Source organism: Chrysochloris asiatica, unplaced genomic scaffold (genome assembly GCF_000296735.1).
Source record: "Chrysochloris asiatica unplaced genomic scaffold, ChrAsi1.0 scaffold00077, whole genome shotgun sequence".
Lineage (NCBI taxonomy): Eukaryota > Metazoa > Chordata > Mammalia > Afrosoricida > Chrysochloridae > Chrysochloris > Chrysochloris asiatica.
Genome location: NW_006408595.1, coordinates 14,535,546 through 14,553,912, shown reverse-complemented (window position 1 = coordinate 14,553,912; position 18,367 = coordinate 14,535,546). Strand labels below are relative to the sequence as shown.

The following is an 18,367-nucleotide window of genomic DNA, read 5'->3' as shown; positions in this document are numbered from 1 at the left end:
CCTGGGCGACAGGACCCATCTGGGAGCCCTGAGTCCTGTGCCCAGGAGAGGACAAGGCCAATATTTGGGTGCAGTGGGAAGATAGTAATTGGAGAGAACAGGCATAGAGCACTCAGAGCTGGGGACAGGGTGGAAGCTCGTGAGAAAACTTTGTTGGACAGAAGTGCGCGGCTGGGGCTTCTGAGAGGAGGACGGGAGAGTAGAGTGGGACAGGGCCAAGGGCAGTTCTAACAAACTCCTGTTCCCTTTTGCCAGGGAAGCCCTGGTGCTGATGGCCCTCCTGGCAGAGATGGTGCGGCTGGAGTCAAGGTGAATATTTAGGTGTCTCTCTGCGAGGTGGGATGGAGGTCACCCAGCGTGGCAGCCTGGGCTCAGAGTCTTGTCTCAGCCTGGAAGGACCTTCCCTCCTCTCTGAGCCTTAGACCTCTCTCCTGACAGGGTGATCGTGGTGAGACTGGTCCCCTTGGTGCTCCGGGAGCCCCTGGGTCCCCTGGATCTCCTGGCCCCGCTGGCCCAACTGGCAAACAGGGAGACCGAGGAGAGGCTGTGAGTAGACTTACTTTGGTGGAAGCTGGTGGTGGAGGCGGGTGGTTGAGCTCACAGCCCTGGGCACACACAGAGGAGGGTCATCTCCTCCTGGCTACCCAATGATATTTACACTCACTCTTACAGGGTGCACAAGGCCCCATGGGACCTGCTGGACCTGCTGGAGCTCGAGGAATAGCAGTGAGTGTCCAAGCACCCTGTGCTGGTTTGAGGCTAGGAGGGCAGCAGGGACCCCGTGGTTGCTGGGACTCCCTGGCTTCTGCCCTGGCCCTGCCCTGACCCAACCTCTGTCTGTCTGTCTGATTCTCAGGGCCCTCAAGGTCCCCGAGGTGACAAAGGAGAAACTGGAGAGGCTGGCGAAAGAGGGCTGAAGGGACACCGAGGCTTCACTGGTCTGCAGGGTCTGCCTGGGCCTCCTGTAAGTGATGCTGCCTGACCCAGCTCCCCCACAGCCTCCCATCTGCTCAGAGTCCTCTTGGGTTTCCCATGCTGCTAAGACAACAGGGACTTCCTCAGAGTTGGAGGGAGGGGGAAATGGAAAGAGAATGGGAGAGAATCTGCTGCCCTAAAAGAAGAGCAGAAAATAGATAGATAGATAGATAGATAGATAGATAGATAGATAGATAGATAGATAGATAGTAGATAGAGAGATTCAAGATGGCTTCCTTGCTAGAGAATGGATCCCTGTCTTTGCTAGCCTCTGACCTTTGCCCCTTCCTTCTGTACAGGGTCCTTCTGGAGACCAAGGTGCTTCTGGTCCTGCTGGTCCTTCTGGCCCTAGAGTAAGTGAGATGGAGTTGGGAGAAGGCGTGAACCCTTTCCTAGCGGGGCTGGGCTGGGTGTTCACATGGGGAGGACACTATTACTGCTTCTTGAGTCCTCAGGAGTCCTCACTCCGCAGCTGGGGTAGGACTGGCTTGGCGTGACTATGGTCAGAGAAGTCTCATAAGATGAACACGAGGGCAGCTCTCTGTGGTCAAAGTCTATAATAGTAGAATTATACAATGAGGAGCTTAGAACGGTAGGAGAACCAAGAACTATCCTCCTGATTTTGGGGGAAAAAGAGACCAGTTTGGGGTTGTATGATGGAGAAATGTGAAGATTGGAGCAGAGTGACTAAGGTCACCAGGACAGCCACCTAAGCAGCCCCATCCTTCCCCTGGATGACCACTCTTTTCTCACCATCTCTTCTCTCTCCTGGCCTGCAGGGTCCTCCTGGGCCTGTTGGTCCCTCTGGCAAAGATGGCTCTAATGGAATCCCTGGCCCCATTGGACCTCCTGGTCCCCGTGGACGTTCAGGAGAAACTGGCCCTGCTGTAAGTGTCCTGTTTCAGCATCGGAGAAGCTTGAGGTCTCCCATCCTGATGGTCTCTTGGTGATGACATCCTTTATCCTGAGGTCTCCTCAGGTGTGGAGGGCTCATGACTGATGTTGGGATTCAGAAGAGAGGGGCTACTGGAAGAAATGGAGACAGTGGTGTGGTTGTTGGTCCTGCAGCACCTCACTAATGGGAAGAATTTGACACTCTAGAGCGTTCTAACAGGTGGAATGGACACAGGAGAGACCATCCTGGATGACCTCTCTGTCTCTTACAACAGGGTCCTCCTGGAAATCCTGGACCCCCCGGCCCTCCAGGTCCCCCTGGTCCTGGCATCGACATGTCCGCCTTTGCTGGCCTTGGCCAAAGAGAGAAGGGCCCTGACCCCCTGCAGTACATGCGGGCTGACCAGGCAGCTGGCACCCTGAGACAACATGACGTCGAGGTGGATGCCACACTCAAGTCCCTCAATAACCAGATAGAGAGCATCCGCAGCCCTGAGGGCTCCCGCAAGAATCCTGCTCGAACCTGCAGAGACCTGAAACTCTGCCACCCCGAGTGGAAGAGCGGTAAGCCTGGACCCTCTGCCCAGAGAGTTGAACTTTCTCCCCTTGGACAAGGCTCTCTTAGCTCAGGGCAGAGCTGGGCTGAAAGGTTCTGGCAGGTGCCCGAGTCTGCCTTTTATGATGGTGATGCTCTGGTCCTGGCACCTGTCCTGACACAGGCTCGGGCAGAGTTCATCCTACACAGACTTTTTCTTGCTCCTTTGCTTGTACTGGACTTGGCCCTTCCAAGTTATACCCTGCACTCTTCCCTTGGACCACACGTGGACCTCACACCCTGCTCCTCTCCTCTGATGGCCCTGTAGGACTTCCTGCCACCCCCACTCCTCAGGGAGTGTGTCTATGCCTGACTGAGCCCTGAGGGCTATTACTTCTCCCCTCTGCAGGAGACTACTGGATTGACCCCAACCAGGGCTGCACCTTGGATGCCATGAAGGTCTTCTGCAACATGGAGACTGGTGAGACCTGCGTCTATCCCAGCCCAGCAAACGTTCCCAAGAAGAACTGGTGGAGCAGCAAGAGCAAGGAGAAGAAACACATTTGGTTTGGAGAAACCATCAACGGTGGCTTCCACGTGAGTACCTGATTTCTCTGGCCAGAGGTGGCTTCTCAAAATCTTTATCTTCTTTCTCCCTGGAAGCATACTTGCTCACGTTTTCACCATTTTTCTTTTGGGCTTATGAGGAAGGAGAGAAATGGGAAATTTGGGGAACCGATAATGGTAATGGTGGAGCACCCTGACCAACACAATTCGTGTCACTGAACTGTACATGTGAAGACTGCTGAAATGGCACATGTTTTATTACATATGTATTTGCCACAATATATTTTAAAAAGAGGAAGAAAAGAGAAGAATAGTACAAATTCCACCCCCAATTTAGAGGTGGCAAAAGAGGGATGCCCTTTGGGGCTTCTACTTCCTGAAAGCAAAACTGTCTTCCCAGCACCCTCTTCAGCTCCCCAGTCTTCTAGAACCCTTAGCTCTACTGAATGCCAGGCTCTCAGACCTCACACCACCACTCTCTGCTCTAACAGTTCAGCTATGGAGATGACAACCTGGCTCCCAACACTGCCAACGTCCAGATGACCTTCCTACGCCTGCTGTCCACGGAGGGCTCCCAGAACATCACCTACCACTGCAAGAATAGCATTGCCTACATGGATGAAGCCGCCGGCAACCTCAAGAAAGCCTTACTCATCCAGGGCTCTAATGATGTTGAGATTCGGGCTGAGGGCAATAGCAGGTTTACATACAGTGCCTTGAAGGATGGCTGCACGGTGAGTGGCGTTGGCTGGAGGCACTGAGAGAGGAGAGCCAGTGGGGCTTGAGGCTGTGACTGGAGCAGGGCAGGGACTAGCGCACAGAAAGGGTTATTGTTGTTGTTAAGTGCCATTGAGTTAGTTCCAACTGATCGCGACCCTATATAGAGTTTCCAAGGAGCTGCTGGTGAATTTGAACTGCCCACCTTATGGTTTAATCTGACCTTGCTGTCCAGTGCTTTATCCTATTGCTGCCCTAAAATGAGAGGCTAATCAGAGCTACAGGTTTGAGGGGGCTGCATATAGAAGACAAGCAGAACGGTAGGTGAGGGAGAGGCGCACCATTGTTCTATTTCTCCGCTCACTTGGCTCAGGAGAAATACGGCCCTACCTGATGTATCCAGTAAGTCTTGTAGAAGTATACCTAGTCTATGTGAAATAAAGAGATCAAGGTGGGGGCAGGAGGAAGAAGGGAAAGATGAAGAAAGTCACTGTTGCTAAGAGTAGCAGTAGAAATGGAAAAGACTTTGAAAGCCAAGAAGAGGTATAGGAACCCCTGTGAATGTGGTTCTCACTAAAAAAACTTGTCAGGTTGCTCAGTCTTGGGATCCTGGGTAGTGGGACCTGAGTTCAGGGCATCTACTGAGTCTTGTCTCCTTGTTCTTGCCTAGAAACACACTGGGAAGTGGGGCAAGACAGTCATCGAGTACCGATCACAGAAGACCTCTCGCCTCCCCATCATTGACATTGCACCCATGGACATTGGAGGGCCTGATCAGGAATTTGGTGTGGACATAGGGCCTGTTTGCTTCTTGTAAAAACCCCAACCCAGAAACAACACCATCCATTCCAAACCCAAAGGACCCACGTACTTTCCAATCGCAGTCACTCTGAGACTCTGCACTGAATGGCTGACCTGACCTGATGTCCATCCATCCCACCCTCACAGTTTGGACTTTCATTCCCTCTCTTTCTAAGAGACCTGAACTGGGCAGACTGCAAAATAAAATCTCGGTGTTCTATTTATTTATTGTCTTCTAGTAAGACCTTTGGGTCAAGGCAGAGGCAGGAAACTAACTGGTGTGAGTCAAATGCCCCCTGAGTGACTGCCCCCCAGCCCAGGCAAGAAGACCCCCTTCAGGTGCCGGGCGCAGGAACTGTGTGTGCCCTACACTATGGTGCTATTCTCTGTCAAACACCTCTGTATTTTTTAAAACATCAATTGATATTAAAAACAAAAAAATTATTGGAAAGTATCTATTGTTCTGTGTTTTGTTCTTTATCTTCCATTAATTCTTGATCCTTGCAGGCATGACCAAATGACCTTTGAAGTCCTTCTGCTTACTTTTCAGTCAAGTCAGGCGACCTGGTTTAGTGGCCTCACACAAACACAAACTTGTCTGTTTTTATAAACCTTGGCGCTGAGCAGATTCTAGTGGTAAATTGGGACCAGAGACTAACATATGGGCAAAGAGATACAGGGAGGGATGGCCTCGTCCTAGAGTAAATACGGAACACAAATTTGGAACAAATCTCTGGCAGATAAGTGCAAGACAGGCGATATTCTCTGAGATGAGGGGAGGGGACAATGTGTGAACTGCATCTTGTTTGTTGTTAGATGCCTTCGAGTTGGTACCGACTCTTATCGACCCAATGCGCAATAGAACGAAACAGTACACCAAGTTCACAGTTGTTGCTACTCCTGAGCCCATGGCAGCTGCCACTGTGCCAGTCCATCTCATTGGGGTCTTCCTCTTTTTCTCTGACCCTCCACTGGTCCCTCCTGATGACATGTCCGAAGTATGAGAGATGAAGTCTGGCCATCCTGGCTTCCTAGGAACGTTATGACTGTACTTCCTTCAACACAGATTGGTTTGTTCTTTTGGCAGTCCATGGTACTGGCTGGCTGGAAATAAATATGAGGTGCTCTCAAGGGAATTTAGGGGTGGAGGGGAGAAGGTGAGGAAACAAACCCACAGGGGTCCCTTGATAAGTGTACAAAGTTATAAAATCTTAGTAATCTGTTTATATCTTTCTATAAGACTTTTAAAGGGCCCCTGGTAGCACAGTGATTAAGTGCTTGGCTGCTAACCAAAAGGTCAGCAGTTCAAACTCACTAGCTGCTCTGCAGAAAACAAGGTGTGTCAGTCTGCTTCCGAAAAGATTATGGCCTTGGAAACCCCATGGGAAAGTTCTACTCTACTATAGGATCCCTAAGAGTTGGAATCAACTCAACAGCATTGAATGTGCCTTTGGTGAAGGTCAAGGAGAGGTCAGGGTATTAAATGCCTCATTATTCCTCTGCCCTGCTGCTCCTCTGGCCCCCTTTCTTCACTTCCTGGGCCTGCATTTACAGCTTGCATGGACTGCTCTGAAAACTGCTCTGAAAAAAAAATGGACACATCTCATTTCTCCCTACTTACAGGTGCCCCTTGCCTTTCAGTGAGTTGGTCTGTGTGGTGTAAGTATGGTGGTAATGATGTGTGAAATGGGAAAGAATGACAAAGCCCATCAGAATCAATGATAGTAGTATTTTGTGAAATAAATTTGGTAAGATATTTGGCACTGCTGGTAAGTCTGAGGGTTGCCTTTTCCTGTGTCCCTACATCCTCCTATTCCTCCCTTCCCCTGTCTCTAGACTAAAGTATAATAACAACAAATATTGTATTTGTTTTAGGCATTAATTAGCACCCAACTTACAAAGTAATTTTTTAAAAAATCATTGTTTTCAGTGAAGGTTCACATAACAGTTTAGGCCCCCATTCAGCAATTTCCACATAAGGCATTAAGGGACACTGGTTACATTCTTCACAATGAAGAAGTAAATTTTGCCTAATGAAGTGTATTTTGCCAGATCTAGTTCAAGACAAGCTAAAAGAGTAAAATGAAAACATGATAATTAACAACATAATTAAAATACCTATCTCACAAGTTTAAAAAACAATCCTCTGCCTACCATGAGAATTAATAAGGTCAAGGGGAGAGCCAGGAGTATAGGGATGCCTATGAAAACCTTTCCTTAGATGATGGTTTGAACGGACTCAATCAAACTGAAGGAGCCCCTCTGCTCCCCACAGTGGCATCGGAACTACTTCGTTTTAATAAAGTAGTTCAATAGCTCATGACAATTAGCTCAGACCTTTGTAAGAAGTGTCCCATCTGTACCAGCCCACTTCCTGGTGAAACCTAGAAATAATAGTGACAGCTTCCGGTGTAATCAAGGAGTGGGCAGAGGAAGAGCTCAAGGGACGAGAAGCCGTGAGAATGTCTAGTCCAAACCTGCCTGCCTCTGGGTCATATCACAATGTACCACTCTGGCCTGTCACCCTACCCTACTGATCACCACATCAACTCAAACCTAACCCAGGGGAAATGAGAATAATTTACTGCTTTCCATGATCCCTGATGCCCCAGGAAAGCTGTTTCTTCAATTAGAATAATCCCTCAGATAAATTCCTGTCCCAGCATGATTGAGTGGACAGACTTGGTTTACTAACCCAGTGGCTCTTGAATCTTAGCTTCCTCAACTCTAAAAGGGTGGCGATTGCTCTGGAAGCTTTAGACTAAGCATCAGGAGTCCGAACTCCAGCTCAGATTTACTTTAAAGTGCACATGGATGAATCATAGGATAACTTCCAAACTAGCGAAGGAACACAGAAAAAATTTTATAGGCTTGCTGACAAGGTGATGGAGAATGAAGAAAGTGACTTTCACTGACAAAGGTCAAGAATAAAGATTATTTTGTCCAGAGAAAATAATTGGGGCCCTGTAGGTATGACACTGTAGGATAAGCACTCGACTGCAAGGTCAGTTTGAACTGCAAGCTCAGTGGTTCAAACCTACCAGCTGCTCCTCAGAAACCCTATACAGGGTCACTATGAGTCAGAACTGACTCGACAGTTCTTAACAACAACAGATCGATGTAAATCTTTTGATAAATAGACTGGTTCTTCTAATCATTTGCTTTGCACGTGGGCCTCAAATCCCTATAAGGATAGTGGACCCAAAGGAGATCTCAGGGGTCCTAATTTGGGGTAACTGGTGATACAAATGATTAAGTGCTTGACTACTAGCTGAAAGGCTGGCAGTTCAAAGAGGTGTCTCAGAAGACAGGCTGTGATATAGGAAATTATGAATCTTCTACCATAGTGTTTGTAACTCTCACCAAGTAAATAGGATCCCACCCAGTCATTTGGTAAGGGAAATGGTCAGTTTTGCCATTCTGCTGAGTTTAAAATGAGTCATGTCAGAAGCAGGAACAGATGATCTCAAGAGCATCAAGAAAGAACAAGGAGCAGAGCACATCGTCGGTGTTGGTGACAGAAAGACAGCAGCAGACTTCCTGGCCCGTGGTGTGAGTCATGCTGAGTGCCTTCAGGCAGGAGGCTGGTTCGCACTGGGTGTTCTTTGGACATATATCAGCAGTGCTAAACAACATTCTTATCAATGGAGAAAAGATTGAAGTTGTCAAGGACTTCATTCTTCTTGGATCAACTATCAACACTCGCGGAAGCAGCAGTCAAGAGATCAGACGACGTATTGCATTGGGCAAATCTGCTGCACAGGAACTTTTTAAAGTATTGAAGAGCAGAGATGTCAGCTTGAGGACTAAGGTGCGCCTGACCCAGGCCATTGTGTTTTCAATAGCCTCATATGGATGTGAAAGCTGGACAGTGAATAAGGAAGATCGTAGAATTGATGCCTTTGAGTTGTGGTGTTGGAGGAGAATACTGAAAGTGTCATGGACTGCCAAAAGAACCAATAGATCTGTTTTGGAAGAAGTGCAGCCAGAGTTCTCCTTGGAGGCCAAGATGGCTAAGCTTCGTCTTTCATACTTTGGACACATTGTCCTGCAGGAACAGCCGCTGGAGAGGGATGTCATGCTGGAGGGTCAGAGAAAAAGGGGAAGACCCCTAACGAGATGGATTGGCCAGGTGGCATCATTGATGGACTCAAGTGTGGCAACGGTAGTGAGGTTGGCCCAGGATTGAACATTGTTTCATTCTGCTGTGCATGGGGTCACTATGAGTCGGTTCCGACTCGATGGCACCTGACAACAACAACAAAGGAACTTGAAACATGTGCCTGAGCCTCTGGGCCAAGGGGCTGCCTGGCTAACAGCCCAAGGACCGAGAGAGGCGTGCCTGAAGTAAGGCTTTGAAGAGGACTGCCTGATGGGAGAACTGCTGTATCTTGTTTCTGATCCTGAATTATACTCTGTAAACCCCATAACTGGAGTTTTGTGTGTGATAGGAGTTCTGTGTGGCCTTTGCAATGGACTGTCGAACCCAGCAGAGAAGTAGCTGCCCTGGGAGGAATTGCTGGTGTCAGAATAGGATAAAGAAGGTTGGAGGGTAGAGCAACGACTGGCCATGACCTCACAGGAATGGGCCTTGAGCTGGTGTGTTGGATTCTCCTTCTTCCTTGTGTAGTCTGAGGTAAGACATGCTCCCCACACCACTTTGCACAGATACCTGGCTGAAACTATACAGAGCACCCCACAATGCAGTTTGGAATGCTAAGAAAACAAAAACATAATTAGGCATGAGAATTCTTACCATTAGGAGATCAAACTTACTACATGTTTCGAATTTCAAGTGCCCTCATTTGAATAGCATAGCTGAATTTCAATACCGAGAAACAGGAAATGCTACGGAAGTACACAATCATAAAAATATGACTCAAAACTGAAGTATCAACATGAGTAGCTTTTAAAAAATTACATGAAAGCTATGCTACAGAAGTTACTTGGAAAATGGTACAACTAAAGAGAAATGGTAGTAATATGAACATCATCATCTATTCATTTAGGGTAATGTTCCCAGAAATGGGGTACATTTGTTTCATACAAGTGGTGATGTTCTACCACCAAGGTACACTGGCATTCATCACCACCACGTACATACATATTAAATGAGGCAGTCCAGTAACTAAACCCAGTTTTCAAATCTCAGCTTTTGGGTTGTTCGGTCAATACCAAACAGCCTTAGTTTGAAGATTCAGAATATAAATGTCATTCATCAAATATTGGAATCCTGGTATGATGTTATAGCATCAGAACTGGACTTTGAACCACAAGGTCGGTAGTTGAAACCCACCAGCTGTTCCTTGGAAACTATACAGGATCACTGAGTTGGAACTGACTCTGTGGTATTTAGCAGGAATCCTGGTATGGTACTGTGGGATAAGTACAGGACTGCAAGGTCAGTTTGAATTGCAAGGTCGGTGGCTCAAACTCATCAGCCACTCTTCAAAAACTACACAGGGTTGCTATGAGTCGAAATTAACTCAATGGCACTTACAAGGAGCAAATCTTTTTTTTTTTCTTCAATGTTTTATTGTGAATTATATGATAGTTTACATGAGAGAACTCTAGTTTGACATTCATTCCATCGCATATCATTATATTGCCATGTTCCCAATCCCCTCCATGCATCATTTCCTGACCAAAGGGCATATCCTGGAAGGCCGTCCTCTGCACTGCCCACCCCTCCCACCCACCCCCACCCCCAGCCCACAGTTCCTCTCCCTGGATCATTTAATCCCCAGCCGCTCCATCCCTCCATGTCATCGTCCCTGTCTCCATCTCAGGCATTCCTGCTTCTCTGGGTAGGGTCCCCACTCTCGGCTCTTCTCCGTTGGTGGTCCCAGAGACCTCTACTCCTAGACTGCAGAAACAGTCGCTCCCTTCCTTGCCACAAAATGTCCACCTTTGCATTTCCAACACTCACAATCCGTCCTGATAACCATTATTCACTACAGTATCGTGAGTAACCCATCTGTATTTCATTTCATCAGCTCCACCTAGACAAATTGGATAGTACTCACTGGTGATTCTGCCTTCCTCCATGCCCCCTAGCTCTCTAGGTTCCCTCTTGAAAGCTTGTAAGCCAGTTACTTCTTGCCTTTGTAGTCCCTCCTTCCCCATTTGGGTATCCAATGTCCAAGTTGCCCATCTCTGTCCACTCTGTGTGTGGTGGGGGTGGGAATGTTTCCTGCTGTAAGGATTTGTTGCCTCTTTTGAGTCACTGCATTCGTATGCATAGGTCAAGTTCATCAGATTGAATCAGCTCAATCATCTTTTTTTTTTTAACCTGCGCCACCCTCTACCCCCCACCCCTTTACAAGAAGCAAATCTTGAAAGCCACTTTTGGGAATACGGGCAGGACCTAATGGACAAACTTTGCCTCCATTTGGTGTTAAGGCTAAAGCCACCAGTGTGGAAGGAAAGTCCCCTTCAGTAATCCAACTAGATTTTCTGCAAGCTTGGGGAGGTAGCCCACTGCTTGGTGACTTGGAGACAGCTCAAGACATTTCCAACCTCAAACCAGACTCTCTTATTCAAGTCTAAATCTGTACGATGGGGAGGGGAAATCATTTAACCTCCCTGACCTCAAAAGGCTTATTTGGTAATATCCCCCTTAGGAAGCCATGGCTCACTCCCCAGGCATCTGCCCTACCTCTGTTCACCTCCAGGGGACACTAAGCGCTCATTTTTGGAAGAACAATATTACAGCCTATTACCTTGAGGGAGAGGAAGTGAGGTTGCTTTGGCAGGAGGATGCTTTGTGATTAGGGATGATGGGGTCAGGAAGTAGTAAATCAGGATTCCTTTTTTCCTTCCCATCCTGTGCTAACCTGCTTGTTGTTGTTAGGTGCTGTCCAGTTGGTTCTGATCTACAGCGACACTGTATAGGGTTTCTGAGGAGCAGCTGGTGAACTTGAACCGACCTTCCAGTTCAAATGGCTTTGCAGTCTGGCACATTAACCCATAGTGCCACACCAGGACTCCCTGACCTGCTTAGCAGGCAACTATTCCAAGGCCCCACCCATAGGAAACTACTAAGACATCCGTCAGAGAAGACATATATCAAAGGAAAGCAAGATTTTCTACCAAATTCCCAATCCATGTTTCAGCCAATGGATAAGGGTAAATCGAGCCCCACAGACACCTGATGAAATTATTTTTGTTGTATTGTTGCTTAAGCTCCTAGACATCTTGGAGCATATTAAAAGACTCACACATGACATGCTATTTTGTTTTCTTATGTACTCAAATGTTCCCACCTCGCTGCCACTTTTCCCAGATGGGACACTAAACAGTCTGTGGCTACATTAATTTCTATCACCACATCACTCTGTGGTTTGACAACCTAGGATCACGGGGTGATTACAATTCTTCAAGGACAGCTGAAAATATAGGAATGAATTCTCCAAGCATTTATTGAGTTCCTATTATTTGCAGGGCAAAAGATGAAACACAGGCAGTGACTCTGCTGGTTCTGAGTAAACACAAATTCTGCTATTGTTTTCTTCCTAAGTGGTAGGAGGTTGATTTCTGGGGTTGAGAGCAGCTTGTCCTCTGCTTTATACCACCAAGAATAGGCATGGAACTCAGGCCCTAGGAACCGATGCTGTGCTCTCTTCTGAAAGGTGCTGCCATCTAAGAGCCAGAGCAGTTTCTAGAAAGCTGTGGAATTTCCACCACAATCCACATAGTGATGTGTCTCCAAGGGGCTCTGGGATACTTTGCCGACATAAGATATCTTCACCAAAGTTCTAAGGAAAAGAAAAAAAAAAATTGTTTCTGAAATGAAGTATGCCTGGAGGTCCCACACAATTCTCTTCATGATTATCTAAAGAGGAGGCTAGAAGACTTTCAAATACTATGTCATGAGGTGACCCTCTAAGCAATTCTGCCACACAGGGCGGGCACTTAGGGTAACACCTGGAGATATTTTTGGGTGATGGTAAAGAACAAGGGGAGAGAAGTTTTAACTGTTTTCTAGTAAATAAAGACTAGGGATGCTGCTAAACATCCTACAAAGCATAGGACAGCCCCTCCCCATTAAGAATTCTCTGGTCCACAATGTTAGTAAGGTTGAGAAATCCTGTTCTAAATCTTCATATTTCAAATGTTTATAGCAGATACTTGTCATCTGCGGGCTTAACATTCGTGTTGCCAGGACTAACCCTAAAGGGTCCATTACTCATGGTAGCTTGTTTGGCAAATATGTGGGAACTAGACAGAAAGTCTGTCTAAATGGCCAATGCTTTTGTCTTGAGAAAGCGTTTCTGTTCTTTACTGGTCTCATTAGGTGTCTAATGAGAGCCTACCATTTGGACTCTCCCACCAAATGGCAGCACATACCATTTTCATGAAGAAAATGATATGTTCTAGTGTTCACTGTGAGTCTGGGGACAGCTAGAGGACACCAAGTATCTACTGGGTCTCTGTCTGTAGAGCAGCAGGTGCCTTCTTTTGGATCACATGGATCTCCTGAGCAAAGGTGGTATGCTTATATAGCCAGACGCTCCAACTCCAAACACAAAGGCCATCAAACTAGAAGACGACATACTGCATGAAGATCACTATGTTGTGCACCAGGATGTCCGGTAACGTGCAGAAGAAGCTGGCAAATAGCAATTATGGAAATGGTTAGAATGATTTAAAAACAACAACAAAAGAAAACAAATAGAAAGGTACTGAGCTACACTGTCAAACTGAGGAGCAGTCAGTTCTGTTTGGGGGCCCCTTCCCGTGATACCTGATCCTCGGCCTAGGTACTGCCAAGGCTCACTAGTCCTGGGTCCCCACAAGGGTTGTTCTTATCCTCTTATATCATACTTTTTCCTTTTAAAATAACCTATCATATAAACAGTGGTGCTTGGCTTGTTTCTAGTGGCGTAGTGGTGTAAATAATTAATGTGCTTGACTGCCGAGAATTCAGAAGTTCAAGGTCACCTAAAAGCGCCTTCGAAGAAAGGCTTGGTGATCTATGTCTGAAAACTCAGTCATTGAAAACCTTATGAAGCTCAGTTCTACATGGACACACATGGGGTTGCCTTGAGTCAGTTTACTCAATGGCATCTGACAGTGATAGAATGCTCTCTTTAGAGGCCCAGCACTTAAGTTACATATTAAATGACACATCTCCAAATAAATCTCAAAGGTAGGGAGCCTACAGACCAAAAGCTGGGTCTTAAGGAAGGTCCACATCCGGATCAACTTTGAATCTCTTTAATTCAATAAACAGCACACATAAAAAGATTGTCCTTACTAGACATAGGAATACGGTCCTCCCATCTCAGCATTCACAGTAAAATTCACCTGAAAATAAGATACCAGAGTCAGTCTGTGGCCAAGCAGGCTTGACATAAAAGGAGGGGACTTCAAAAAAGTTTGTGGGAAAATGGAATCAAATGATAAAAATTAAAAAATTTATACTCCTTATTTCTCAAAATAAGCTCCGTCAAGTTCAAGACACCTTAGTAGCAACGATACCAGCCATTTAGTCCACCCCTAAGGAACTAAGGGTTCTAGGAATTTTACCATATCATTGCTGTCTTTTTCACATTATGAACTGAAGAAAAATGAGTGCATTTAAAAAAATTTTTAAGATCAGAAAACAAAAAGAAGTCAAAAGGAGCCAAATCAGGCTCTCAAATTACCATCCATGCTTGATGAGAGGAATGAGCAAGAACACTGGGATGGAGAATGGTGAGGCTTGCTCAGGCACTTTCCTGCCAATGCTTTGGCTAACTCCAACAAAAAAACCATTCTCATAATAAGCAGATGCTATCGTTCTCTAATCCTGCAGAAAGTGAACAATCAAAACAACTTGAGCATTCCATAAAACTGTTGTAGTGACCTTTGCTCTTGGCCAGTCCTTTGGGTTTGACTGCACCATTTCCACCTCTTGGTAGCCATTGCTTGGATTGTGATTCATCTTCAGGATTATACTGGTAAAGACATGCTTTTATCTTCTGTTCCCTTCTCCTAAGAAAAGCTTCAGGATCTTGATGCCATTTATTTTAAGATTTCCACTGAAAGCTCTCTCTTACCTACAGCTGATCTAGGCCCATGTTTTCGCACCCATCAAGCATAAAGTTTGCTCACTTTAATTTTTTAGTCAGAATTTGTGTAAGCTGAGTCAACTGTGATTGTCTACAGTGCTAGTGATTGCTTCTGCTGTTAGCTGTCAGTCCTCTTCAATTAGGGCATAAACGAGATTAATTTTTTCTTTGTAAACTGACCTGGATGGTCTGCTACTGTGGGCTTCGCCTACAACAACACGTCATTCCTTCTTAAAATGAGCTCTCCATTTTAAACTGCCCATTTCTTGGGGGGCATCGTGCCCATAAACTCTTTGCAAAATATCAGTGACTTTACCATTCTTCCACCCAAGCTTCACCATTAATTTGATATTTATTCTTTCTTCAATTTTAGTAGAATTCACGTTGCTGTACCAGGGCTCTTTTCAAACAGATGTCTTATCCTTTTTAACATCTCAAACTAGATTCTGTTCAGACATGTTATAACAGGGTAGTATGCATTGACTATAGTGTCGAAAAAGTTTTAGACCCATATAGTTGTTTCATAATATATAGCTTCTCTGAAATTTTTGAAGATTTCTTGTACAGCAGTACTGTTATTAGGAATTCAAAAGACCTTGGATCATTCTTTCATCACAGAAAAAATTTCTCCAACATTTCCTCTAATACAGTCTATGCGCCTCTAACAAATGCTTCCAAACCTCTTCCCTTCAGGAAGCCAATAGATATCAGTTTACAATAACTGTCTATTCTTGGTTTGTAGCAAGTTTTTCTCTCTTAGGAATTCTTTTGCTCTGCAAAAGAATTATATGAGGTGGCTTCAAAAATTTTGTGGAAAAATCTTCCATGAATATTTTAATTCCATTTTCCATGAATATTTTGAAGCCTCCTCATATATATTAGCTGGTGTTTTTCGTAATTATGAGCTCTCTAAATCTTTATCAACCAGTTTTTTCAAGAGGAAATGAGAAGAGGAAGGGAAAATAGCAAGGACATAGCGTTCCCAGGAGCCCACTCTGCTCTTTAATCTGTTGGGCCAGGGTTCTAGAAGACCAGCATACCAGGTGCTCGCTCCGAGGTGGAATGATGGTGACATTGGCTGTCCCGTAGGTGCCAACCACTGTGTTCATGTACTGAACCTGACTGGACAGGCTGGTCACTGCCACCGAGTAGAAGTTGGAGTTCCTGATTTTTAGGGTAGCCTACATCAGGAAAGTGAGGAAACAAGTGTAAGTGCCCGGCGTTCAAGACTTGGAAAACGTGCAATTCAGGAAGTAGAGGCCCCCAAATCTTACCGTGATGGTGAGAATTATAAGGGAGCGCTCCTTATTAAACACCACTTTCACTACTTTGATGCCGCCATCATCCACAAGGACTGAGTGTGGAAACAGGAAGAAAATCACCAAACCGGATGCCAGGAAACAGAGCAAGATGGACAGGAGGACATACTGTTTACTGCAAATGACACAGCACATGACTGACCAGGGTAACTAAACATAAAAGTCCAGTTAGTTAAAATTAAATGCAAAACCAAGCATAAAGGGAGAGCAAAACGAAAGTACAAAGAATCAGAAATCACAAACCAGGCAAGAATATTGAATGGGAGAGGGCTTTTAAAATCCATTGGAATGCTATTTGCATTCTAGGCAGAACTGTGTGAAGAGAAGTATTTCCTGAACCCCTGGAACAGCCCTCTTTTCTCCAACCCAATTTCTTCACTTGTTGTTGTTGTTGTTATGTGCCGTGGAGCTGGTTCCGACTCATAGCGACCCTGTACAGGGTTTCCGAGGCTGTAAATCTTTATGGGAGCAGAACGCCTAATCTTTCTCCCGCGGAACAGCTGGTAATTTCGAACTGCTGACCTTGTGGTTTGCAGCCCAATTCGTAACCACTACGCTATACTTCAAGTTCCTGTTCTCAGATTTTGAGGGACAGAGAGATATTGCCTGAGCAATAATAGTAAATAAAGGCGATGGGGAATATACAAGAACAGAGGCAGTTTTCAAAAAGGTGACTGGCATCCATACGTACGACCAGTAGTGGGTGAAAAGAGACAGGAGGCAGGTCAACTCACGTTCTCTGAGGCCGTAATCTCTGATCACTATGTGGGATTAAAGCCACCAACTCATTTACTTGCTCTAGAAAGAACCAAACAATTACTCAGTAAACCCCTTGGGTTGGCAGTACTTTCCTTTACATATCCTATCATCCTGCCAAAACAAACAATTGTCTGGAATTGTTGTTGTTAAGTGCCACTGAGTCGGTTCCGACCCACAGTGACTCTGTATAGGGTTTCTGAGGAGTGGCTGGTGAGCTTGAACTGATTTCTAAAATATTACTTTCATAGTTGGGTAAAATGAAAGAGAAAGAAGTAAATTTATACGGTGCCACAAATTACAAAATATTCACGAGTGCTGCTAAAACAGTGAAATGGATACTGGAAAATCTGGGATTTGTTCTGACTTTACCATTAGCCAATTGCAAGGCCTTGGGAAAGTTAAACTTCGCTAGGTCACTGTTTCTCATCTGTAAGATGAAGGCTTTGGAGTAAAAGGTTTCTAAGGTTACCAGCTCTAAACCTCTGTCTACCCTGGTTAGACTTTCAGCTCGGTAACAAATGATACTGCACTTAACCCAAGGCCATTACTGAACTTTTCCATCCCTTGTTTCTCTCTACCCACTTATTTTTCACACTTGGGCTTTTTTTTTTTTTTTTTTTCCTTTCCTCTGTTATATAGTTTCTTTAAGAATCTAAGAAAGCAGTTTGTACAGTGAACCTTCCAGAAATGTTGTGTGTCTGGGCTCTTAATCTTTTACTATCTGCTTTCAAGATGCTCACCAGCAATGCTGTGCAAAGTCCTTATGAGTGAGAGCAATAAAGAAATGTGCCAGTTCCGTAATGGAGAGCAAACCCAATGTTCCAAGCCAGGGAAACAAACAACATGAACCAATAACAAGGAAAGAAAGACTTTCAAATATAAGGGAACTAGGAGAAGTTTTGGTTTATCATCCTGCCTGGGTTTATCAGGCGAATTGAGTAGGCTCCTATTTAGGACACTAGAAGCATGGTGTCCCTGTTGAGAGGACCAACTCTGGACAGACAGGAGCATTCCTGTGGGTATCTTGGGATTCTTGTTGGGAAGTCACCGTTCCTCACCTGTTGGGATATAGCCAGTTCCTTGGCAAGTGAGGCACGTGATGCTATCTCGCCCTGTGAACTCCACATATGGGAACTGAGCAATGGCTTCTTCCTGTTCACGGTCAGCCGTCATGTTGTTGCTGTCATCTTCTTTCTTTCGCTTGCAAGAACGGGGACGAACAAAAGCAGAGTGGTGAGACCCCATGGCCGTGATGTGGCACTTGTGTCATGTCCTAGGATGTAGAAAAACAAATGAGTTAGTGTTCATATCACGCCCACGGGCCACGGGAGAAATCACCTCTGTTGGAGACGTAAAAACACAAAAATCAACAGATTGCAGTCTTAAGTGTGATCCCAAACGGCGAGATTTCTACCGGGATCCTGATTTTGTCCCCTCCTACTCCCACTAACTCTGGTAGCGTAGTGGTTACGAATCAGGCTGCGAACCGTAAGGTCAGCAGTTCAAAACTACCAGCTGCTCCGCGGGACAAAGACCAGGCTTTCTACTCCAGTAAAGATTTACACCCTCGGAAACCCTGTACAGGGTCGCTATGGGTCGGAACCGACTCGATGGCACTTAACAACAACAACAACTCCCACTAACAGCCTGGGGACAGCTTTGCCAAAATGTCCCAGGACTCTGAGTACCCTAGCTCCCACCTGGTCCAGTCTCGCCCCTTCCTCTGCACTATTTTCCAAACTCTG

The 18,367-nt window shown here is 45.7% G+C and overlaps 2 protein-coding genes across 3 annotated transcripts in view; one reads left to right on the top strand and one right to left on the bottom strand.

Moving 5' to 3' along the window:
* Nucleotides 1-4,943, top strand: part of COL2A1 (collagen, type II, alpha 1) — a 32,679-nt gene extending 27,736 nt beyond the window's left edge. For both annotated transcript variants that reach the window (XM_006865337.1, XM_006865336.1), the window contains 10 exons: nucleotides 256-309; nucleotides 439-546; nucleotides 673-726; nucleotides 857-964; nucleotides 1,275-1,328; nucleotides 1,755-1,862; nucleotides 2,145-2,433; nucleotides 2,814-3,001; nucleotides 3,463-3,705; nucleotides 4,359-4,943. In XM_006865337.1, the coding sequence (XP_006865399.1) occupies nucleotides 256-309; nucleotides 439-546; nucleotides 673-726; nucleotides 857-964; nucleotides 1,275-1,328; nucleotides 1,755-1,862; nucleotides 2,145-2,433; nucleotides 2,814-3,001; nucleotides 3,463-3,705; nucleotides 4,359-4,505 (1,353 nt within the window). In that variant the 3' untranslated portion in view covers nucleotides 4,506-4,943. The remainder of the gene's footprint in view (nucleotides 1-255; nucleotides 310-438; nucleotides 547-672; nucleotides 727-856; nucleotides 965-1,274; nucleotides 1,329-1,754; nucleotides 1,863-2,144; nucleotides 2,434-2,813; nucleotides 3,002-3,462; nucleotides 3,706-4,358) is intronic.
* Nucleotides 4,944-12,149: 7,206 nt separating this feature from the next.
* On the bottom strand, nucleotides 12,150-17,895 carry TMEM106C (transmembrane protein 106C). The gene is made up of 7 exons (XM_006865352.1): nucleotides 17,681-17,895; nucleotides 16,598-16,661; nucleotides 15,819-15,978; nucleotides 15,585-15,725; nucleotides 13,749-13,798; nucleotides 13,047-13,100; nucleotides 12,150-12,246 (listed from the first exon to the last, which is right to left on the bottom strand). Exons 1-7 carry the CDS (start codon nucleotides 17,865-17,867, stop codon nucleotides 12,150-12,152), a joined length of 753 nt encoding a protein of 250 aa, XP_006865414.1. The 5' UTR covers nucleotides 17,868-17,895.
* Between the last annotated feature and the right edge of the window lie 472 nt (nucleotides 17,896-18,367).

What these genes read in the sequence shown, in the direction of transcription:
- TMEM106C (XM_006865352.1), bottom strand. Translation starts at nt 17,867, where the DNA reads ATGGGGTCTCACCACTCTGCTTTTGTTCGTCCCCGTTCTTGCAAGCGA. An exon ending in AGATTACGGCCTCAGAGAAC is followed by an intron (nt 15,979 to 16,597) that starts GTGAGTTGACCT and finishes TGTCATTTGCAG; the next exon opens with TAAACAGTATGTCCTCCTGT. An exon ending in TTATAATTCTCACCATCACG is followed by an intron (nt 15,726 to 15,818) that starts GTAAGATTTGGG and finishes TTCCTGATGTAG; the next exon opens with GCTACCCTAAAAATCAGGAA.